Raw genomic sequence first — 19,611 nt, 5'->3', positions numbered from 1 at the left:
TTTTCTGACGGAATTATGTTTTGAAAATCTGGTTCATAGTGAAAATTTCTTTCTTTTGAAAGTTGACATTCTTTTCAATTCTTGATTAAACTCTTTATTATTTTATCATCGTTTTTACTGTAAAATCCTTCTCTAATTATTAACCATGTTTTTCTCCCCCCCTATATGTTTAAATTCTTGATGCATCCTTAGACAAATTTCAGAAAGGTATTCTTTCGTTATGACAAATAACTTCTTATTCCCTACTAACTTCTTTAAAAAATTGTCTTCTAAAAAATATCCCTCAAATGTTCCTTGTTCTTTAATTCTTTTAATGATTGAGTCTATTTTTTCACTTGATTGTATCTCTTTAATTTTTCTTTCGGACCAAAAACCACGATTATTTAAAATTATGTGTGAAATTATGATTTCTGTAGATGATTTATGAACAAATTTTCGGCTTAGAATATCTGGTATTATCATTTCTTTTCCAGGGCGATAAACAATATCGAAATCGTATTCATTTAATAATAAACTCCATCGATAGACACGGTTATTGTCTATTCTCCCCTGTAAAATACTGATGAGTGCTATATGGTCTGTTTCTATAGTGAATTTTTTTCCTAGTAGAAAATGTCTAAGTTTAGTAATTGAATATATTATAGCTAACATTTCTTTTGACGTTATGGAGTATTTAATTTCGCAGGGTTTTAAAATTCTTGCTACAAATTGTATAGGAACTTCTTTCTCTTCTATGCCTTGTAACAGTTCTCCGACGATAGCAAAATTTGAAGCATCACACTTTAAAATAAACGGTATTGTAAAATCGGGTTTAAATAAGAGCAATTGATTAATGAAATTTTTCTTGATATTTTGGAAAGCTTCTTTGTTCAGAACTTTACGTTTATTTTTTTTATATATAATATTAATTATTATTTTAATTACATTTCAACCTTTTTTTTTTTTAATTTCTTTATTTCGTTGCCTTAACTCGCAACCCGCGTTGTACATAAATGTATTATAAAACCTTATTTGTTGTATATATTTCATGTTATTTGTTGTAAATATTCGAAATTCGACCATTTGTAAACCTGTTTGTACGGTATATATTCGATGTCCTGTTCTTAATAAATCCTCTTGTTGTCCAGTCTTCAAGCGTTTTGGAAGTTAAAAACCCGTCCAGAATTTAAAGGTCAGTGAGTTATAAAATTAATAAGAGAACAATTACGAATAATTCGCAAAATTAATAAACATTTTGGTCCTTCGAGCCGGATGCATCTCGCTATCGAATCGAAAATCGAATTTTGTCAATTTTTCACGATAAAAATTAAAAGACAGCGTGATCTTCGACGGCCATATTAAAGGTCTCGCTCGGTCGGGTTTTTCCATTTAAAACGCTAACTTCCCCCTTCTAAAAAGGGAACTTATAGTGATATTAATAATTAAACAATTTTAAACAATTCACAAGACAGTTCAGTTGTTCGGACCGCGAATTTTAATCGTTTGTGTCGTGCTTAACGTTTCTGGGATTTATTATCTCCTTCATTATTTCTTTGAAAGCGTTGCAACTGTACTCGAACAATAATCCGCGCGCGTCTTGTGTCTTATTGATTCACATTCTAATAATAAAGACTATATTACCGTGTTTTTCCATTTATTCTGATTTGCGATGTCAAAGTCCGGTGATAGAGAAAAGGACTCAGAATCTGTATTCGAACGTCAAAATGACTTATTCGGTTCGATTTCGCGTACTATCACGAATATTAAAAAATTAGCATTGCCAAAAAGAACTGTCGGTATCGTTCAAGCGCGATTAGAGAGGTTAGCTGAGTGTTGGGAAGAATTCAAAACAAATCATTTATTCCTGCTCCAATATCGTACTACTCTTTCCGAAACGGTTTATTTCAAAGAGGATGTTTTCACTTCATGTGAAGAAGCTTATATCGAAGCTAAAGGAGCTATCTTCGAGTTCCTCTGAGAGCTAGAAACCCCTGCATCTCCATCTCCTCCACCGACCAACGTCTCGACTGACACCAGTACAACGTTGCAACCTCGTCAATTGCCTCGTATTAGCTTGCCTGTTTTTAACGGAGCTTACGCGGAATGGGCTCAGTTTCGCGATTTATTTGTTACAATGGTCTCCAAGAATCCAAATCTTTCCGGGGTAGAAAAGTTCCAGTATCTAAAAATGAGTTTGGTGGATGAACCAGCTCAATTAGTTAAAAATCTTTCAATTACTAACGATAATTTTGATAGAGCCTGGAAGTTGCTTGTCCATCGCTACGAAAATCTTCTAATTTTAGTCGATACTCAGGTGGCACGTTTATTTAACACTAAAAATATCAAAAACGAATCCGCATCAGAACTAAGTCGCCTTATCGCTGAAATCGAAGAAGCTTTAGCAGCTTTAGAGTCCTTGGGTTGCGATATCAAGCACTGGGACCCCCTACTGGTTTATTTGGTTGTCAAGAAACTCGATCAAGATTCCATCAAGGATTGGGAAAAGTCCGTTGGCGATCATCGAAATCCCTCTAAGTACAGCGAATTACTTGAGTTCCTTTCGTCGCGTGTATTAACTCTCGAGGCTATCGAGAAAAATTTTAGCAAAAAACCTACAAATATCAATATTGGACTAAAAAATTCGAAAAATTTTCATGTCAAATCGCATAATGCCTCACCTTACACTTCTCGTTGTGCGTTGTGTAACAATCCACATTACTTGTCCCGATGCCAAAATTTTCTCTCAAAAAATCCAAAACAACGATCCGAATTCGTCATAGGGAAGAAACTTTGTTATAATTGTCTTGGCTTTCATTCCATTACAACTTGTAAAAGCGAAAAAAGGTGCAGAATCTGCCAAGATCAACATCATACAGTTTTACACGAACTTCCTCCAGAAAAATTAAACAAACCTTCAACAGTTATATCGAAACCTCTTGCTACTAACACATCAAATTTGCCTTCAACAAGTCATACAGTACATTCGCTTCACATAAACACTCCGGTTTTACTAGCTACTGCTTTAATACAAGTTTTGTCTCTCCATGATGAATCCTTTACAGTCCGCGCATTGATTGACCAAAGGTCGGAAGTGTCGTTTATCAGTGAATCACTGGCTCAACAGTTACACCTTCCTAGACGTGCAGCTTGTGTTCCTATTAATGGAGTTGGCTCAAAACGCACATGTACTTCAAACGGACTTGTTTCCATTAAATTAGTGTCTCAATTGAATCCTTCAATTTCATTTCTTGAAGAAACATTGGTGTTACCAAAACTAACAACTTATCTTCCAACGCGATTGTCAAATAACTTACCAGTTCAGGTGAAGAATCTTCCTTTAGCCGATCCAGATTTTGAGTGCGATAAACGAATCGACCTAATCCTTGGGGTACAGTTTTATTTCAAGATTCTTTTAAATCAAATTAAAAAATTCAATAACAATCTCATGGTTGCACAAGAAACTTCTATTGGCTGGATTCTTTTTGGAGCGATCGATTGTCCGGCTGCAACTAACAACACTGTTTACGGGTTTCAATGTTCAGTTGACCGAGCTCTGATTGAGACTATTCAAAGATTCTGGAAACAAGAAGACGATTCCCTTCCTGAACACCGATTATCATCAGATGAACGTGATTGCGAAAATCACTTCCTTCGGACATATTCTCGCGAAGTTAACGGTCGTTTCATGGTGCGGTTACCTTTCAAAAAATCCCCATCAACACTCGGAAGTTCTTATGATCTCGCAGTGAGCTCCTTTTATCGTTTGGAACACCGATTTCTGAAAAATGAAAACCTTTCAGCTTCGTATCACGAATTTATGAATGAGTATGTTTCGCTTGGACACATGATGCCCATATCAACGAATGCAAATATTCCGAATTATTACTTACCTCACCACGGTGTTATTCGCGAGTCAAGTACAACCACGAAATTAAGAGTAGTTTTTAATGGATCAGCTCAAACTTCTAACGGTATTACACTGAATGATTGTTTGCACATTGGACCCAAGTTGCAGACCGAGTTGGTCGATGTTCTTCTTCGTTGGCGAAGACATAGAATCGTATTTGCTTGTGATCTGGAAAAGATGTATCGCCAAATTAAGATCCATTCCGATGATTTACATTACCAACGAATAGTGTTAGATACGTTAAGTTACTAGGCAACGGATATAGTTGTAGAGGATTAAGCATAGAGGGCGGTACACGGAATGAGAAAAACAAAGACAATCAGTATGTACGCAACCATTATGAGAGTAGTTTGTAACGTTTGTTATTCAATGAATATAAACATTAAATAAATGTGTTTAAGTTTACAAGGTGTATTTATATAAACCGTACATACATAACAAAGTGGCGACGAGGATTGGAGTTAAGAAGGTACGAAAAGAGAAGAAAAAAAGAAGAAATAAAAAAAAAAAATGGCGACCGGTATTTCTACGATGCAAACATTTACGATTGATACGTTCAATCAAACCACAACAACGTGGGGACGATGGGTTCGACGGTTAGAAGGAGCGTTCAAGGTTTTCAAAACACCTGAAGATATGAAGGTATTTTATTTACTGCATTATATGGGGGCGGAAGCATACGACATTTTGTGCGACAAAATGGCTCCACAAGAACCGGACACAAAGAAATACAATGAAATTGTGGAAATGTTACAAGGTTTCTACTCACCAGCGCCACTAGAAGTTGCGGAAATTTTTCGATTTCAATCCCGGAAACAAAGAGAGGGAGAAACGATACAAGAATTTTGTCACGCTCTACAAAAACTGAGCATAAATTGCAAGTTTAGTGACTACTTGGAAAAAGCAGTACGAAATCAGTTGATTTTTGGACTTCTTTCAAAGAGAATTCAAGCCCGGCTTTTGGAAACCAAGGATTTATCCCTGGAAAAAGCATTAGAAATTTCAACGAGTATGGAAACTACCGAAAAGACGTTCCTTTGAACTCCTTTCACGGAAGTCAAAGGAGTTAAGGAACACAAACAAATTACAAAATCGAATAATAAGTTCAAATTTCAAAATAAAAATAAATATTGTAAGGAAAATAATATTAATAAATTCAATATCGCATGTTACAGGTGTGGGGGTGAACATTTAGCAACAAAATGTTCACTTAATTTAAATATACAGTGTTCAAAATGTGGTAAAAAGGGTCACCTGCGCAAGGTCTGCATGGCGAAGGTGAAGATGGTCGAAGAAGTATGTCAAATTAAGACGGAAGATGTACATTACAGAGATAAATACCATATTCGGATACCTATCGGAAAGAAACTGGTAAATTTCGAGATTGACAGCGGTTCAGCGGTTACATTAATGGGTGAGCAACTTTTTAAACAAAGTTACCCTGGATACGAAATAAAACAAACTTCAATAAAATTAGTTTCATTTTGTAATACAAGCTTAAAAGTGGCAGGGTATGCAACAATTAAGGTAAATTATAATAATAACTCGTATAATTTGAATATGTATCTTACGGAGGATAATAAAGAACCTTTGTTGGGAACGGAATGGATTCGGCAACTTAATTTACTACAATTTAGTAATGTAAATAAAGTAGATGTACAAACTGAGTTACAAACCTTATTTAATAAGTACAAACCATTATTTGAAATAGATGGTTCAAAAATTAAGGGGTTAACAGCAAAATTACAATTAAAGGAAGATGTTACACCCAAATTTATTAAAGCACGCAGAGTTCCTTTTAAATTATTACCATTAGTAGAGCAAGAATTAGACAGATTGGAACAACAGGGTATACTTGAAAAAGTTAATGGTTCAGAATGGGCTACTCCTGTCGTGCCGGTATTGAAAGCTAACAACAAAATTAGGTTGTGTGGAGATTTTAAAGTTACAATTAACGCTAATCTTGTAGTAGATGAACATCCCTTACCCACCATTGACGAGTTGTTTTCTGACATGGCTGGGGGTATTTCATTCACAAAAATAGACCTTCAAAATGCATATTTACAGTTAGAAATTGAACCTGAATGTAGACATCTTTTAACATTGAGTACACATAAAGGGTTATACAAATGTAGCAGATTGCTTTACGGTGTAGCAGCGGCTCCAGCTATCTGGCAACGTTCTATGGAAACTATATTACAAGGTATTCCAGGAGTTACAGTGTTTCTGGATGATATAAAAATTACTGGGAAAACTCAAGAACAACATTTACAGACCCTACAAGAAGTTTTTGAACGTTTTAACAAGTACAATATTAAAATTAATAAAGAAAAAAGTGAGTTTTTCAAAGATAGGATAGAGTATTGTGGTTACATTATAACAAAAAACGGTATAGAGAAATCACCTAAAAAAATTGAAGCAATTAATAAAATGCCTAGACCTACTAATATACAAGAGGTGAGAGCTTTTATCGGGTTGATTAACTATTATGGAAGATTTATTCCAAATTTAAGTTCAATTCTATATCCATTGAATAGATTACTACATAAAAATACAATATTTAAATGGACTAAAGAGTGCCAACAAAGTTTTGAGAATGCAAAGAAAAATTTTCAATGTCCTAAATTTTTAGTACATTTCAATCCAAAATTGCCAATTACAGTGGCAACCGATGCTAGTCCGTATGGTGTTGGGGCAGTACTTTCACATATTTACCATAATGGGGACGAAAGAGTGATTCTGTATGCTTCACAAACGCTTTCAGAGACACAACGAAAGTATTCCCAAATAGATAAAGAGGCTTATGCAATAATATTTGCTGTAAAAAAATTCCATCAATATCTGTACGGAAATACATTTACGCTTGTAACAGATCATAGACCTTTGGTTCAAATTTTTTCACCGACAAAAAGTTTGCCAATTTATTCTGCAATGAGAATGCAACATTATGCACTGTATTTACAAGGTTTTAATTACAACATTAAATACAGAAATACTAAAGATCATGCTAATGTAGACTGTTTATCACGGTTGCCGGTTGAACAAAGTTCAATGGACTGTGATGTCATAGATGTTTTCCAAATTCAGACAATAGAAACGTTACCAGTCACATTAGAGCAACTTGTTTACGAAACTAAGAAAGATAGTCAATTACAAAAAAATTATAAAAAAATTACAAAGTGGTCAGGAGATTCCAGAAAATGATAGATTTCATATAAATCAACATGAATTTAATTTACAACAAGGTATATTGATGAGGGGACATAGGGTAGTTATTCCTAACAAATTAAGAGTGAAAATATTAACAGAATTACATGAGGGTCATTTCGGAGTTGTGAAAATGAAGGGACTGGCACGAGGGATTTGTTGGTGGCCAAATATTGATTCAAATATAGAAGAGTTGGTTAAGGATTGTACAAATTGTAGTTTAACGAATTCGTCTAAGGTAGAAGTTTATGTATGGGAACCGGCAAATAAACCTTTTCACAGAGTTCATATCGATTTTGCTGGTCCATTCATGGGGAAATATTTCTTTCTTTTGGTTGATGCATTTTCAAAATACCCGTTTGTGTACGTTATGGACATTATAAAGACGGAATCAACAATTAAAACATGTAGGGAGATCTTTTCAATGTTTGGATTACCGAAGGTTGTGGTTTCAGATAATGGAACCACATTTCATTCACTGGATTTTCAGAACTTTTTGAGACAGAATGGAATTATTTCAAAATTCACAGCACCTTATCATCCATCAACAAACGGACAGGTGGAAAGATTTGTACAAACGTTAAAGAAAGGTTTAAGAAATTTAAATGCAACCAATGAAAGTTTACAAATGAAATTGAATCAATTATTACTACAATACAGAATCATGCCACATCAAGAAACGAAGGAATCACCTTCAGTATTGATGTTCGGAAGACGAATTAGAACTAAATTGGATTTGATACTACCTGAAGAGAAACCGAAAATAAGGGTAAATGACAATAAGAAGATTCGAATTTTCTCGGAGGGGGAAAAAGTGTTATGTAGGAATTACACAGGAAAAAGAAAATGGATACTAGGAAAAATATTACACAAAATTGGAAAATTGCATTATACAATCGAACTAGTTAACAATAAAATATGGAAGAGACATGTAGATCAATTAAGAAAATGTGGCCAGAACGTTAGAGATCATGAAGAGTTAAATTCAGAAATAGATTATTATAGTATAGAACATGAAGAACCGGATAGGACTGTAGCGCAGGCTCAACCCATACCACAAAATGAAACTGTTGAATCAGATTTAGAAAATGTTCCTATATCAGGCGAAACGAACGAAAGAGTACGTAGAAATGTAAAATTACCTAATAAGTTTAAAGATTATTATTTGCATTAAATCGTTGTGCATTCGTTATTACCATGATTAATTTAGTTTTAGTTACATTACTTGGTCTTGTATTATTAAGGAAGAGAGATGTTAGATACGTTAAGTTACTAGGCAACGGATATAGTTGTAGAGGATTAAGCATAGAGGGCGGTACACGGAATGAGAAAAACAAAGACAATCAGTATGTACGCAACCATTATGAGAGTAGTTTGTAACGTTTGTTATTCAATGAATATAAACATTAAATAAATGTGTTTAAGTTTACAAGGTGTATTTATATAAACCGTACATACATAACAAATAGTTTGGCGAGATAGCCCTTCGGAAGAAATAAAAACTTACGAATTGACCACAGTCACTTACGGTTTAAATTGCGCTCCGTTTTTGGCTATTCGTTGTCTTCGTCTGTTAGCAGAGCAACATTCCAGTGATCAACCAAATGGTGCAGCGATTCTTCTGAAGGATACCTACGTCGACGATATTTTGTCAGGTGCTGATAGTGTTTCTGAAGCCCAGAAAGTCATATCTCAAGTACAAACGATTGTTATGGCGGGCTGCTTTCATGCTCGGAAGTGGATGTCGAACCATCCAGACGTTCTCGTACAGCTTTCCCCAAGCGATGATTCTCATACCGTAACAGTAGATTTAAGAGGGGATGATGCCCCAAGGGCTTTGGGATTGATCTGGAACAATGAAACTGATGAATTTTTGTTCGTGTTGAGTCAAGCGAGTGAAACTTTGAATAGACTTACCAAACGGTCGGTCCTTTCCTTCATCGCGCGTTTGTATGATCCCCTCGGTTTATTATCGCCATTTATAATCACCGCGAAGATCTACATGCAAGAACTCTGGATCCTTGGTCTCGATTGGGACGAGGAGTTCCCTTCTGATCTAACTAAAAATTGGATCTCCTTTTTAAAAGACTTTCACAATGTCCCTGCTATTCGCGTTCCGCGTTGGATTGGTACTCATAATAATACCAATTCCGTAGAGATCCACGGATTCGCTGATGCTTCAGTTCGTGCGTTCGGTGCGGTCGTTTACTTGCGTGTGGTTGATGATCCAGGACTTGCCCGAGGCCCGCTGGTCTCACGTTTCAACCAAGGACAACCCCGCCGACTTGGTTTCCCGTGGAGTTCCTGCTTTACAACTTCAGGACAACTCCCTCTGGTGGCGCGGACCTTCTTGGCTCTCCCAATCGTCCACCCGCTGGCCTTCTCTACGACCTTCTTCTTCACCAGACGCTGATAATGAAAGACGTTCCAGAGTGACTGCTCATGTTGGTGCCGTTTCGAACTGGGGTTTGAAAACCAAATACTCATCTTCCATCAAATTTTTACGAATAACTGCTTGGTGTTTTCGATTTGTTAATAAACTTAAAAGAGACTCTGTTTCAGGCTCGCTTTCTCCTGCTGAGATTGATTTTGCTCTTTTGTTTTGGGTTCGCGAGGAACAACGAATTCAATTTCAACAGGAAATTCATGATCTTAAGGCCGGAAAACCGATATCCAAATCAAGCCCTTTATTTCGACTCACCCCGTTTATTGATGGTAATGACATCCTGAGAATTACTGGACGCCTCCGATTCGCTTCTCTTGATTGGGACGAGAAACATCCGATGATAATTCCAAAGACTTCTCATCTGACAACATTAATCATCGATTCACATCATCGGAGGACTTTTCATGGTGGTACTCAGCTCACTTTGTCCTACATAAGGCGACGGTTTTGGATAGTTGGAGGACGGATTCCGGTACGATCATTCATCCAACAATGTATCGTTTGCGTGAGACTCCGAGCCGAGACCAGCCAACAATTGATGGGACAGCTACCGCCCGCACGCGTAATTCCATCGAGGCCGTTTTTGCATACAGGAGTCGACTATGCTGGTCCCTTTTTATTGACAACATTTCGCGGACGAGGTTGTAAATCTTATAAGTGCTATTTAATACTGTTTGTTTGTTTAGCCACCTCGGCAATCCACTTGGAGGTGGCTACTGACTATTCGACCGCTGGATTCATGGCAGCCTATAAGCGTTTTACTGCACGCCGTGGATTATGCCAGTGTTTATACAGCGATTGCGGAACCAACCTCGTCGGCGCGGATCGAGAATTGAGATCGTTGTTCTCCGCGGCTTCCAAGGATGGAACTGGGTGGAAATTCAACCCACCTGCAGCACCTCATTTTGGTGGAAAGTGGGAGGCTGGGGTCCGATCCGTGAAAAACCATCTTAGAAAAGTTGTCGGCTCCACTCTACTAACCTACGAAGAATTTACAACTGTTCTAATTGAGATTGAGGCTATTTTAAATTCGAGACCACTTTGTGCTGTTTCAGATGATCCGAGTAACTACGATGTAATAACATCATCCCATTTCTTAATCGGATCATCTGGTTCCGTAGTGCCTGAGCCGTCTCTTCTGGATGAAAAGGTATCCCGCCTCACTCGATATCAACATCTCCGACGTTTGGTTGAGGAATTCTGGAAGAGGTGGAAAGATTTCTATCTTCAATCTGTACAAAACTCAACTAAATGGTTCAAGGGAAAAAACTTACCGGCTATTGGAGATTTGGTACTAGTTAAGGACGAGCGATTGCCCCCTTCGAAATGGCTTCTAGCAAGAATAACTGAGCTTCATCCTGGAAAGGATGGTTTGGTACGCGTAGCTACCATAAAGACTTCAACTACCACTTTAGTTCGACCATTGGTGAAATTATGTTTACTTCCTTGTTAAAAAAAAAAAAAAAATTAACAATTTCCTTGCATATTGTTAACGTAAAATTTTCTATTTTTAATGTGAATTCTATGAGTACTTACGTTCAAACTTTAATTTTCGTTCAACACATATTAATAACCGATTCATTTCACTATGTACACTGTATTTGTTCCTTTTACTGGCAACTTTAGCATTCAAATACTTTACAATACAGTCACTTAATTTCATTGCGCATATTTTCATTTCGCTGAATCATTCAGCTGATTTTCATTTAGGGGAATTCTGATCTACAATTCTGTATTCAACCCGCGTTTGGTACCCCTTCTAGATTGAAGGTCGCGGCGCCGCGGTACAATAATGAAGCACTATGCCTTCTTCCGTTTTCCGTTGGTTACAGAGTCCTGTTTCTAATGTGTAGTTACCTGTCAGTCCGCCCATCTCGAAACTACATTTTTCTTCAATAAACGAAGTAGAGGTAAAATTTTCTCGGCATATTTAGGAATAAATCGATGATAGTAATTTAAAAGTCCTAAGAAACCTCTCATCTCTTATCTTTTTTGGTCTCGGAAAATTTTGGATTTGTTTTACTCTTTCTGGGTCTAATTTTATTCCTTGTTCGTTGATTAAATGGCCTAAATATTTGACTTCTTTTTGAAAAAATTTTGATTTTTGGATATTCACTTTCATACCGTTTTCAGCTAAGGTAGACAATATAATTTGTAAATGTATCATATGTTCTTCAATGGTCTCGGAAAATATCAATATGTCATCGAAATAATGTATGCAAAAACTCTCAAATTCGTTTAAAATTCTATGTAGGAACCTTATTAATGCCGATGGACTACATTTTAACTCAAAAGTTGCGACTTTAAATTGATAAATGTTTCCATTTATGTTGAAAGCACAAAATTTCTTAGATTCTTCTTCTAGTTTGATTAACCAAAAAGCTGATTTTAAGTCGATTTTTGTATAAATTTTGCTTTTTCCACATTTAGCAGTCAGGATGTCTATAGTTTGTGGTGTTTCAAACCCTGGTTTTATACGCTTGTTAATTTCTCTGGCATCAAGACAAATTCGAAGGCTATTGTCTGATTTCTTTTCTATAACGATAGGACTTATAAAATATGATGTTGATCTATCGATAATCTGTTGGTCGATTAATTTGTTTATTTCGTAAGTTACTTGTTCACGATAATGGAATGGTATGGGATAACTATTACTTTTCAAAGGTGTTTCATCTTCTATCAAAATCTTGTATTCATAACCTTTGGCAAACGTTATTTCTTCATTGTAGATTATAGAATATCTTAGTAGCATTTCTTTCAAATTCTCTTTACATTCATCTTCCAATTCTAACTCTTTTATTAACTTTTCTATGTGCTCAATTTTATTTTCTTCAGCAATAATTTCACTTTTTATTTTATTTTTATCTTTTACTTCATTTTCCTCATAATACTCATTTTTAATATCATAATAATCATTTTCATCGAATTCATTTTCATATAATTCACTTTTGTTTATATAATTAATCCTTTTATTATCACTTATTAACTCATATTTCTTTTCTTTCTCGAAACCTCGTTCTATTTCCTTTTTTTCTTCTTTCAACTTTTCCTCAATTACTAAAATTTCTGTTGCTACGATTGAATCAAATTCCATTTTATTCCCTTTTATTTCTAAATAATTTTCTTCAAAATTTAAGATCATGTCGTTTCTTTTGATGTTATCTATCCCTATTAAACAATCGTGTGTCATTCCTTCAAATATGTAAAATTCCATTAAATAAGCTTTATCTTTGATGATTACATTAACAAAAATTTTCTCTCCTATCTGTCCCATTTTCTTCTTTTTTGCCGTTGTTTAGAATAATTCAAAAATTGAAAGTTTTATACTTATCGAATTAAACGAAAATGTCCTCTTTTTTCACTCGAAACTCAACAAAACTTATAACTTGATGTATTCAATAAAACGACGAAATTCACGCTCTTTTCAAGACTTTTAATCGACTGACTGACTCGATACAGGTATTTTTACAAATATACATTCAAACATTCCGCCCGCCTTGCCAAACACTTTGGCAATAAGAAATTTGAATAATGAACAACAGAACATTGAATATTTTAGGTGGAACGATCGAAACAAATAAATCAAAAGAATAAGTGAATTTTGCATAGAAAACTTGAATTACAATTACAAAATATATGAATGTGTTGAATACAGTAACATATAAATTCAACTAAAGAAAAACAAAATGAAATTAAACTGATTGAAATAGAAAAGAATTAACATAAAAATAAACGTATTATTACAATTAACAAGGAAGCAAACACAATTTTACTAGAGGGCGAGTAAGCGTCGTAGTTGCTGTTTTTATAGTAGCCACACGAATATTGCCATCACTACCGGAATGCAACTGTTGAACTCGCGCCATCATCCATTTTGCAGGGGGGAGTCTTTCATCTTTGACAAGTACCAAGCTACCAATCGAAGGAATATTTCGTTGTTCATACCATTTTGTTGAATTTTGAAGTGACTGCAAATAGAATTTCTGCCAATGCTTCCAGAAATCTTCCACCATTCTTCGAAGAAGTTGCCAACGTGAAAGTCGAGACATATTTTCGTCTGCTAGAGATGGCTCTGGAACAACATTTAACGATGATCCAACCAGAAAATGAGCAGGAGTCAAAGCTTCATAGTTGTTGGGATCTTCGGATAGTGAGCAAAGAGGTCTCGAGTTCAGAACTGCCTCGATCTGTATGAGGACGGTGGAAAACTCTTCGTAGGTGAGCAGCGTCGAACCAACAATTTTCTTTAGATGCGTCTTGACAGAACGAACGCCAGCCTCCCACTTTCCCCCAAAGTGCGGGGCAGCAGGAGGATTGAATCGCCACTGAGTACCGTCATCACCCAGAACACCGGCCATGTGTCTCTACTCTTTGGAAGCAGCAGAAAACAATGATCGCAGCTCTCGGTCTGCGCCAATGAGATTGGTACCGCAATCGCTGTATAGGCATCTACAAAGACCACGACGCCCAGAAAAACGCTTGTATGCCGCCAAGAATCCCGAAGTTGTATAGTCCGTTGAAATTAACTAAACATACAAAAAGTATCAGATATCCTTTATATATCTTACCATTCCGACCTCGAAATGTTCGAAGCTGAAATGGCCCTGCGTAGTCAACTCCGGTATGTGTGAACGGTCTAGATGGCGTGACTCTTGAAGGAGGCAGTTGTCCCATAAGTTGTTGACTAGCTTCTACTCGATGTCTGGCACATATTATATAGCGCTGAATGAAAGATCGAACAGGAACACGGCCGCCGACTATCCAGAAACGACGTCTCAATGAAGACAGAGTCAGCTGCGTACCTCCATGTTAGTTATCCTAGATTGCTTGGGCAAAATGAGGGGATGCTTCTCGTCCCAGTCCAGTGACGCAAACCGAAGACGGCCCGTAACCCGCAAGAATCCCTCACCGTCCAGAAACGGAGTAAGCTTGTACAACCGACTGGATCTCTGAATTGTTTGTCCGTCCTGAAGAGTTCGAATTTCATTAGGAAAATAAAGTTGCTGGCATTCATGGACCCAAAACATCATTGCATGGTTAATTTCATCGGGAGTAAGAATGCCTACAACAGAACAAGACTTAGATTTTTTTAAATATTTGAAACACCAGGCGGTGATGCGAAGAAGTTTATTCAACGTTGAATATTTATTCTTTAAGTTCCAGCCGTGCTAAGGAGATGCTGTATGAGTCACTGAAATGGAACGTCGTCGCTCGCGATCTGCCTCCGATGATATTGTTGGTCGAATGCAAGGCCAATATGATGAAGGTAGAGACAGCCAAGAAGGTCCTGTCCACCATAGTGTTTCGCCTTGGAGTTGACGAATGGGGACTCCTCGTGATGCAAGATCGGCAGGGTTATCCTGACTTGGAACGTAAGACCATTTAGCTTGAGACAGGTCCTGATTTTCGATTATTCTGTTTCGGATGAAGTCCTTCCACCTGCCAGGATGACTACATATCCATGAAAGTGCTACTGTGGAGTCACTCCAAAGATGAACGGGGACACTTTGTAAGTCTAAAGCACGGATCACGCGTCTCACCAACCGCACAAGAAGCACAGCCGCGCACAATTCGAGCCGCGGTATGGTAACGGTTTTCAATGGTGCCACTTTCGTTTTAGAAGAGATAATCGAAACTCGAACATCCGAATCCCCAAACGCACGAAGGTAAACGACCGCCCCAAAAGCAGCATTAGAAGCATCCGCGAAACCGTGTAGTTCAATGGACGTAACGTTTTGTTCTATTCCAAGCCACCGTGGTACTCGAATTGCTGGAATAGTGCGAATATCGTTTAGAAAAGAAGTCCATTTTAGAGCTAAGTCATTTGGTAACGACTCGTCCCAATCAAGCTTTCGGATCCATAGATCCTGCATGAAGATTTTTGCTGTAACTATCAGCGGAGATAGCCAGCCTAGAGGATCAAATAGTCGGGCAATAAACGAAAGAACGGAACGTTTTGTAACCTGACCCGAAAATTCTCGAAAATCGTTCAAACGAAACAAAAATTGATCGTCGACGTTGTCCCAATGAAGCCCGAGAGCGCGGGGAGAGTGATCGTTATCAATATCTAGAGTGTTACTCTTTGCGATCAGTTCAGGAGATAGATTCGTTAATGATTCGGAATGATTCGAAGTCCACTTACGCGCTTTAAAACCGCCCAGTTTCAATACTTGATTTAGTTGAAATATGACTTCCTGTACGTCATCAATGTCATTTGCCCCAGGGAGGATATCGTCAACATAAGTATCCCGCAAAAGTACCGTTGTGCCGAGAGGTTGACTAGAAGAATGTTCGTCCGCGATTTGACGAATGCAACGAATCGCTAAGTAAGGCGCGCAAGAAAGCCCGTATGTAACATCCCAAAGATTCTAATGCTCCTAAAGCCTCTTTAACTTCCCCGAGAAGTCTCCTCAATTCGGAAGCTGATTCAGATTTAATCGAACGTGCTGACAACAGTAAGGTCAATTGCGCATCCACCATAACTCGACGATTTTCGTATCGTTCGATCAGCAATGTCCACGCACGTTGAAAGTTGTCATTAGTTACCAACAAATTTTTTAATAATTGTGATGGTTCGTTAACAAGGCTCATTTTCAAATAATGAAATTTTTCAACATTAGAATTTCCAACGTTTGAATAAATCATTGAGGAAAATAAGTCATAAAATTGGGGCCAGTTATTGTAGTTACCGTCGAAAGTAGGCAATTTTATTTGTGGTAATTGTCTTGAAAACAAAAACGACGGTGTTGCCGTAGCAATCGGTGGAACCGGTTGTTGTATTGAGGGATCGACGATTGGTGGTGGAGCTGATTGCACGGGCCTAACACTGCGAACCGATCCCGCTGAAGAAGATCCCTTAAACGACCGAATAGAATCAAGAAGAAATGCTCTAGATTCAATATATGTCTCTTCACAAGCCGAAAATAAATCGTCCGAAAAATACACGGTATCAGCATATTCGACTTTATATTGAATTAACCGTTTATGAAGATTAAAAAATTCATTCCAAGTTGCTTCCAGTCGATCAAGACGACTTTGAAGATTATTTAATGTCCAATTATTTTTACCCATTTTTTTTGTATTTTCCACGACGCGAGAAATAGAGCCGTAAAAGTCATTTTGTTGCTCGAAAAGCGCATTCAATTCAGTTTTGGATTGGGTTTCAACAATTTTAAGTAAAGTCTTGTTAAAAAAAAAAAAAAAAACGAAAAAGAATAAGAAATTGCGCACCGAAAAATTAATCTTAAAATAAATCGAAATTGTTATTGAAACTGAACCGGTATAATTGCACGCACCTCCACGAATTTATTTTCGCGTTTATTCGAGGATCCGGCTCGAAGGACCAAATGTTTAGAATAATTCAAAAATTGAAAGTTTTATACTTATCGAATTAAACGAAAATGTCCTCTTTTTTCACTCGAAACTCAACAAAACTTATAACTTGATGTATTCAATAAAACGACGAAATTCACGCTCTTTTCAAGACTTTTAATCGACTGACTGACTCGATACAGGTATTTTTACAAATATACAGGTTTTTGACAAGACGCACGCGTAACATGAATACAAAGACAACATACAAAAGAACGAAATTATGAACGAAAAGGAAAATTCGAATTGAAAACTAAAACTAAGTAATAAAAATTATAAGAATTCAAACAGCCGTTATTAAATCGATCTTCTTAATTTTTTCTAAAATGTTTTCTAAATTTTCTATTTTCGATGCCATGTCTTTATTTATTAGTGAAATTTCTGCTGCTGTGTCGATAATTGCTTTTATGGTTAAATTTCGAATTCGTATTTCAATTTTTGGAATTAAATTATATAAGATTTCCTCTTCATCAGGAAAATTTAAAAAATTATGTGGATTATCGTAAAATTTCTTAGGGTTGTTTAAATTAAATTGGTTAATACATAGAATCTTATTTTCGGGTTCTTTTAAAATTGTTTGTAGTTCATTAGTTAATTTGACGTTTTTTTTTTTCATTTTGACCGTGGTCATGTATCTCTGCAATGGTCACCTCTTCTTTATTCCAGCGATCATCTTCTTGTCTGCGAGTGTTTATCACGTTTATATTAGTATTATTTGGAGTACGTTCATCTGGTCCAAATGAATTCCTTCCCTGATTAAAATTTGTCTGTCCTCGTGGTTGAAATCCAAGTCGTGGATAATTTTGTGGTCTATATGTATTTGGTTGATAATTACGGTTATAATGTTCATTATCTCTGTTTCCTCTGGAAAAATTATTTCCATTTCCATTATGATTTTCATTTTTATAGTTATAGTTATAATTATTTTCGTTATTGTGATTTTTGTAATTATTCTTGTTGTAATTGTTGTAGTTATGGTAATTGTTTTTGTTGTTGTTATTTAGGTTAGTAGTTTTATTATTGTTGTTTCCATTTCCGTGTTGATTAGGATAGTGGTTTTCGTTTCTTAACTTAGGTTTATTGTAAATATTATTTTTCCTTCTTTGCTGTTCACTAAAGTCATCCAATCGTCTTAAAATTTCCATGAGTTGTGTCATTTTCGTTATGTTCTGACATACGAGTAATTGGTTATCTGATAGTACAAAATGGTTTAATAAATTTGGTGATTGTCGATTCGTCTAATCCTTCTACAAATTTACAGCGATTAAACATGTCACATGCGTAGTTTTCCCTACTTCCATAATTTTCTCGGTATTTCCCAATCAACAGTCGTACTTTAACTCTATCCTGCTGACTTCTACTGCAATATTGATTAACAAATTCTCTCTGGAAATCTTCTAAACTGTTACATTTTTCTTGAACCATTTCAAACCATTCTAAAGCTCTTTCTTCCAACGTCAATCGGATCAAATTTAGTATAATTTTGGGATCAGAAATTTCTTCAGTCAGTCTAATAATGTTGTTTAAGTATGTCATTGGTTGAAGTTTATCTGAACTACCTTTAAATCGGGGCCACATTTCAGGTTTTAAGTAAGGATTGATTTTATTCTGGTCAATATTATTGATATTTATTCGCACTCTTTTTAATTTTTTAAGTTCATTTTCCAGTAATTCCAATTTAAGTTTTTCTTCTCCTTTATAATTTTCAAGTGAACTTTTTAAATTAATGGTTTCATTGTCAATTTTTCCCTCTAAACTGGTCGTATAATATTCTATTTTATGAATTTTATCTTGATGTAAACTAGTTTGTTCTTTTATCTCGACTAATTCCTTACTTATATTCTCTTGTTGTATGTCTACTTTTTGGACTTTGGTTTGTATTTCATTAATGTCTCTATTTAATTTGAAATTTAGTTCGTTGAGACTTTCAAACTTTGCCTCGGTACAATTTTGGTTTTCTTCTATCTTTTTGATCTTTTCGTCAATTCCAACTTGATTTTCATATAAGCTCTTTAAACTGTTCTGTAATTCTAGTTTAGTTTCTTCAATTTTATGGTTTACTTCACTTTTATATTCGTTTAATTTCTCGTCTGTTAGTTGTTGGTTGTTTTTTAATAATTCTATTATTTCTCTTTTATTTTGCTCTGTTCTTTGTTCTGCTCTTTCTTCAGCTATACGTTGTCTTTCATCTGCTTTTTGTTCTGCTCTTTCTTCAGCTATACGTTGTCTTTCCTCTGCTTTTTCATTAAAATTATCCATCATTTCTTTTTTATCCTGAGCAGCTCTTTCTTTATTTTTTCTTTGATTTTCATTAACATTTTCTTGCATTTGTTTAAGAAATTCCATTAAGATTCGGTCTTCACTTTTTCCTTTTCTATCCCCCGAAGAAGTGGTGGCTGCTATTATCGAGGTTTCCTTGCTTGTACCTCTATCTCTGGTCTTTTCCTTCGCTAAAGTTCTTCCTCGTGTTACTCTTTCTTCAGACATGATGTTTTTGTTTATTAAAATAAATAATTTCGTACGAGAATTGTTCTTTTATAAAACTCTTTTACTGATCTGTTTTATGTTTTTGCTTAAATTAGTTACCAAAATAAGAACCGTATTTTTTTAATAATAAAAATTTTCGCTAAGTTTTCTCTCTCTCTTTATCTTTCTACCTCTCGTTTTTACTCTCTCTTTTCTTTTTTGAACTGCCCAGTAG

General features: G+C 35.9%; 5 protein-coding genes across 5 annotated transcripts; 3 read left to right on the top strand and 2 right to left on the bottom strand.

Moving 5' to 3' along the window:
• Positions 1-2,167: 2,167 nt before the first annotated feature.
• Positions 2,168-3,536, top strand: LOC139431372 (uncharacterized). Its single transcript, XM_071199029.1, has 2 exons — positions 2,168-3,367; positions 3,522-3,536. The coding sequence occupies exons 1-2, from the start codon at positions 2,168-2,170 to the stop codon at positions 3,534-3,536; spliced, it is 1,215 nt and encodes a 404-aa protein (XP_071055130.1).
• An 860-nt stretch (positions 3,537-4,396) lies between these two features.
• On the top strand, positions 4,397-4,927 carry LOC139431371 (uncharacterized). Its single transcript, XM_071199028.1, has one exon. It carries the CDS (start codon positions 4,397-4,399, stop codon positions 4,925-4,927), a length of 531 nt encoding a protein of 176 aa, XP_071055129.1.
• A 3,363-nt stretch (positions 4,928-8,290) lies between these two features.
• LOC139431370 (uncharacterized) lies at positions 8,291-10,992 on the top strand. Its single transcript, XM_071199027.1, has 4 exons — positions 8,291-8,408; positions 8,563-9,336; positions 9,656-10,180; positions 10,226-10,992. The coding sequence occupies exons 1-4, from the start codon at positions 8,291-8,293 to the stop codon at positions 10,990-10,992; spliced, it is 2,184 nt and encodes a 727-aa protein (XP_071055128.1).
• A 3,715-nt stretch (positions 10,993-14,707) lies between these two features.
• LOC139431369 (uncharacterized) lies at positions 14,708-15,412 on the bottom strand. Its single transcript, XM_071199026.1, has one exon. It carries the CDS (start codon positions 15,410-15,412, stop codon positions 14,708-14,710), a length of 705 nt encoding a protein of 234 aa, XP_071055127.1.
• A 2,686-nt stretch (positions 15,413-18,098) lies between these two features.
• LOC139431368 (uncharacterized protein PF3D7_1120000-like) lies at positions 18,099-19,397 on the bottom strand. The gene has a single exon (XM_071199025.1). The coding sequence runs from the start codon at positions 19,395-19,397 to the stop codon at positions 18,099-18,101; it is 1,299 nt and encodes a 432-aa protein (XP_071055126.1).
• Positions 19,398-19,611: the final 214 nt, after the last annotated feature.

The sequence above is a fragment of the Onthophagus taurus genome, chromosome 8 (assembly GCF_036711975.1).
Source record: "Onthophagus taurus isolate NC chromosome 8, IU_Otau_3.0, whole genome shotgun sequence".
NCBI classification, from domain to species: Eukaryota; Metazoa; Arthropoda; class Insecta; order Coleoptera; family Scarabaeidae; genus Onthophagus; species Onthophagus taurus.
Note: the sequence above shows the minus strand (reverse complement) of the source record. Positions and strands in the feature narration are given on the sequence as shown.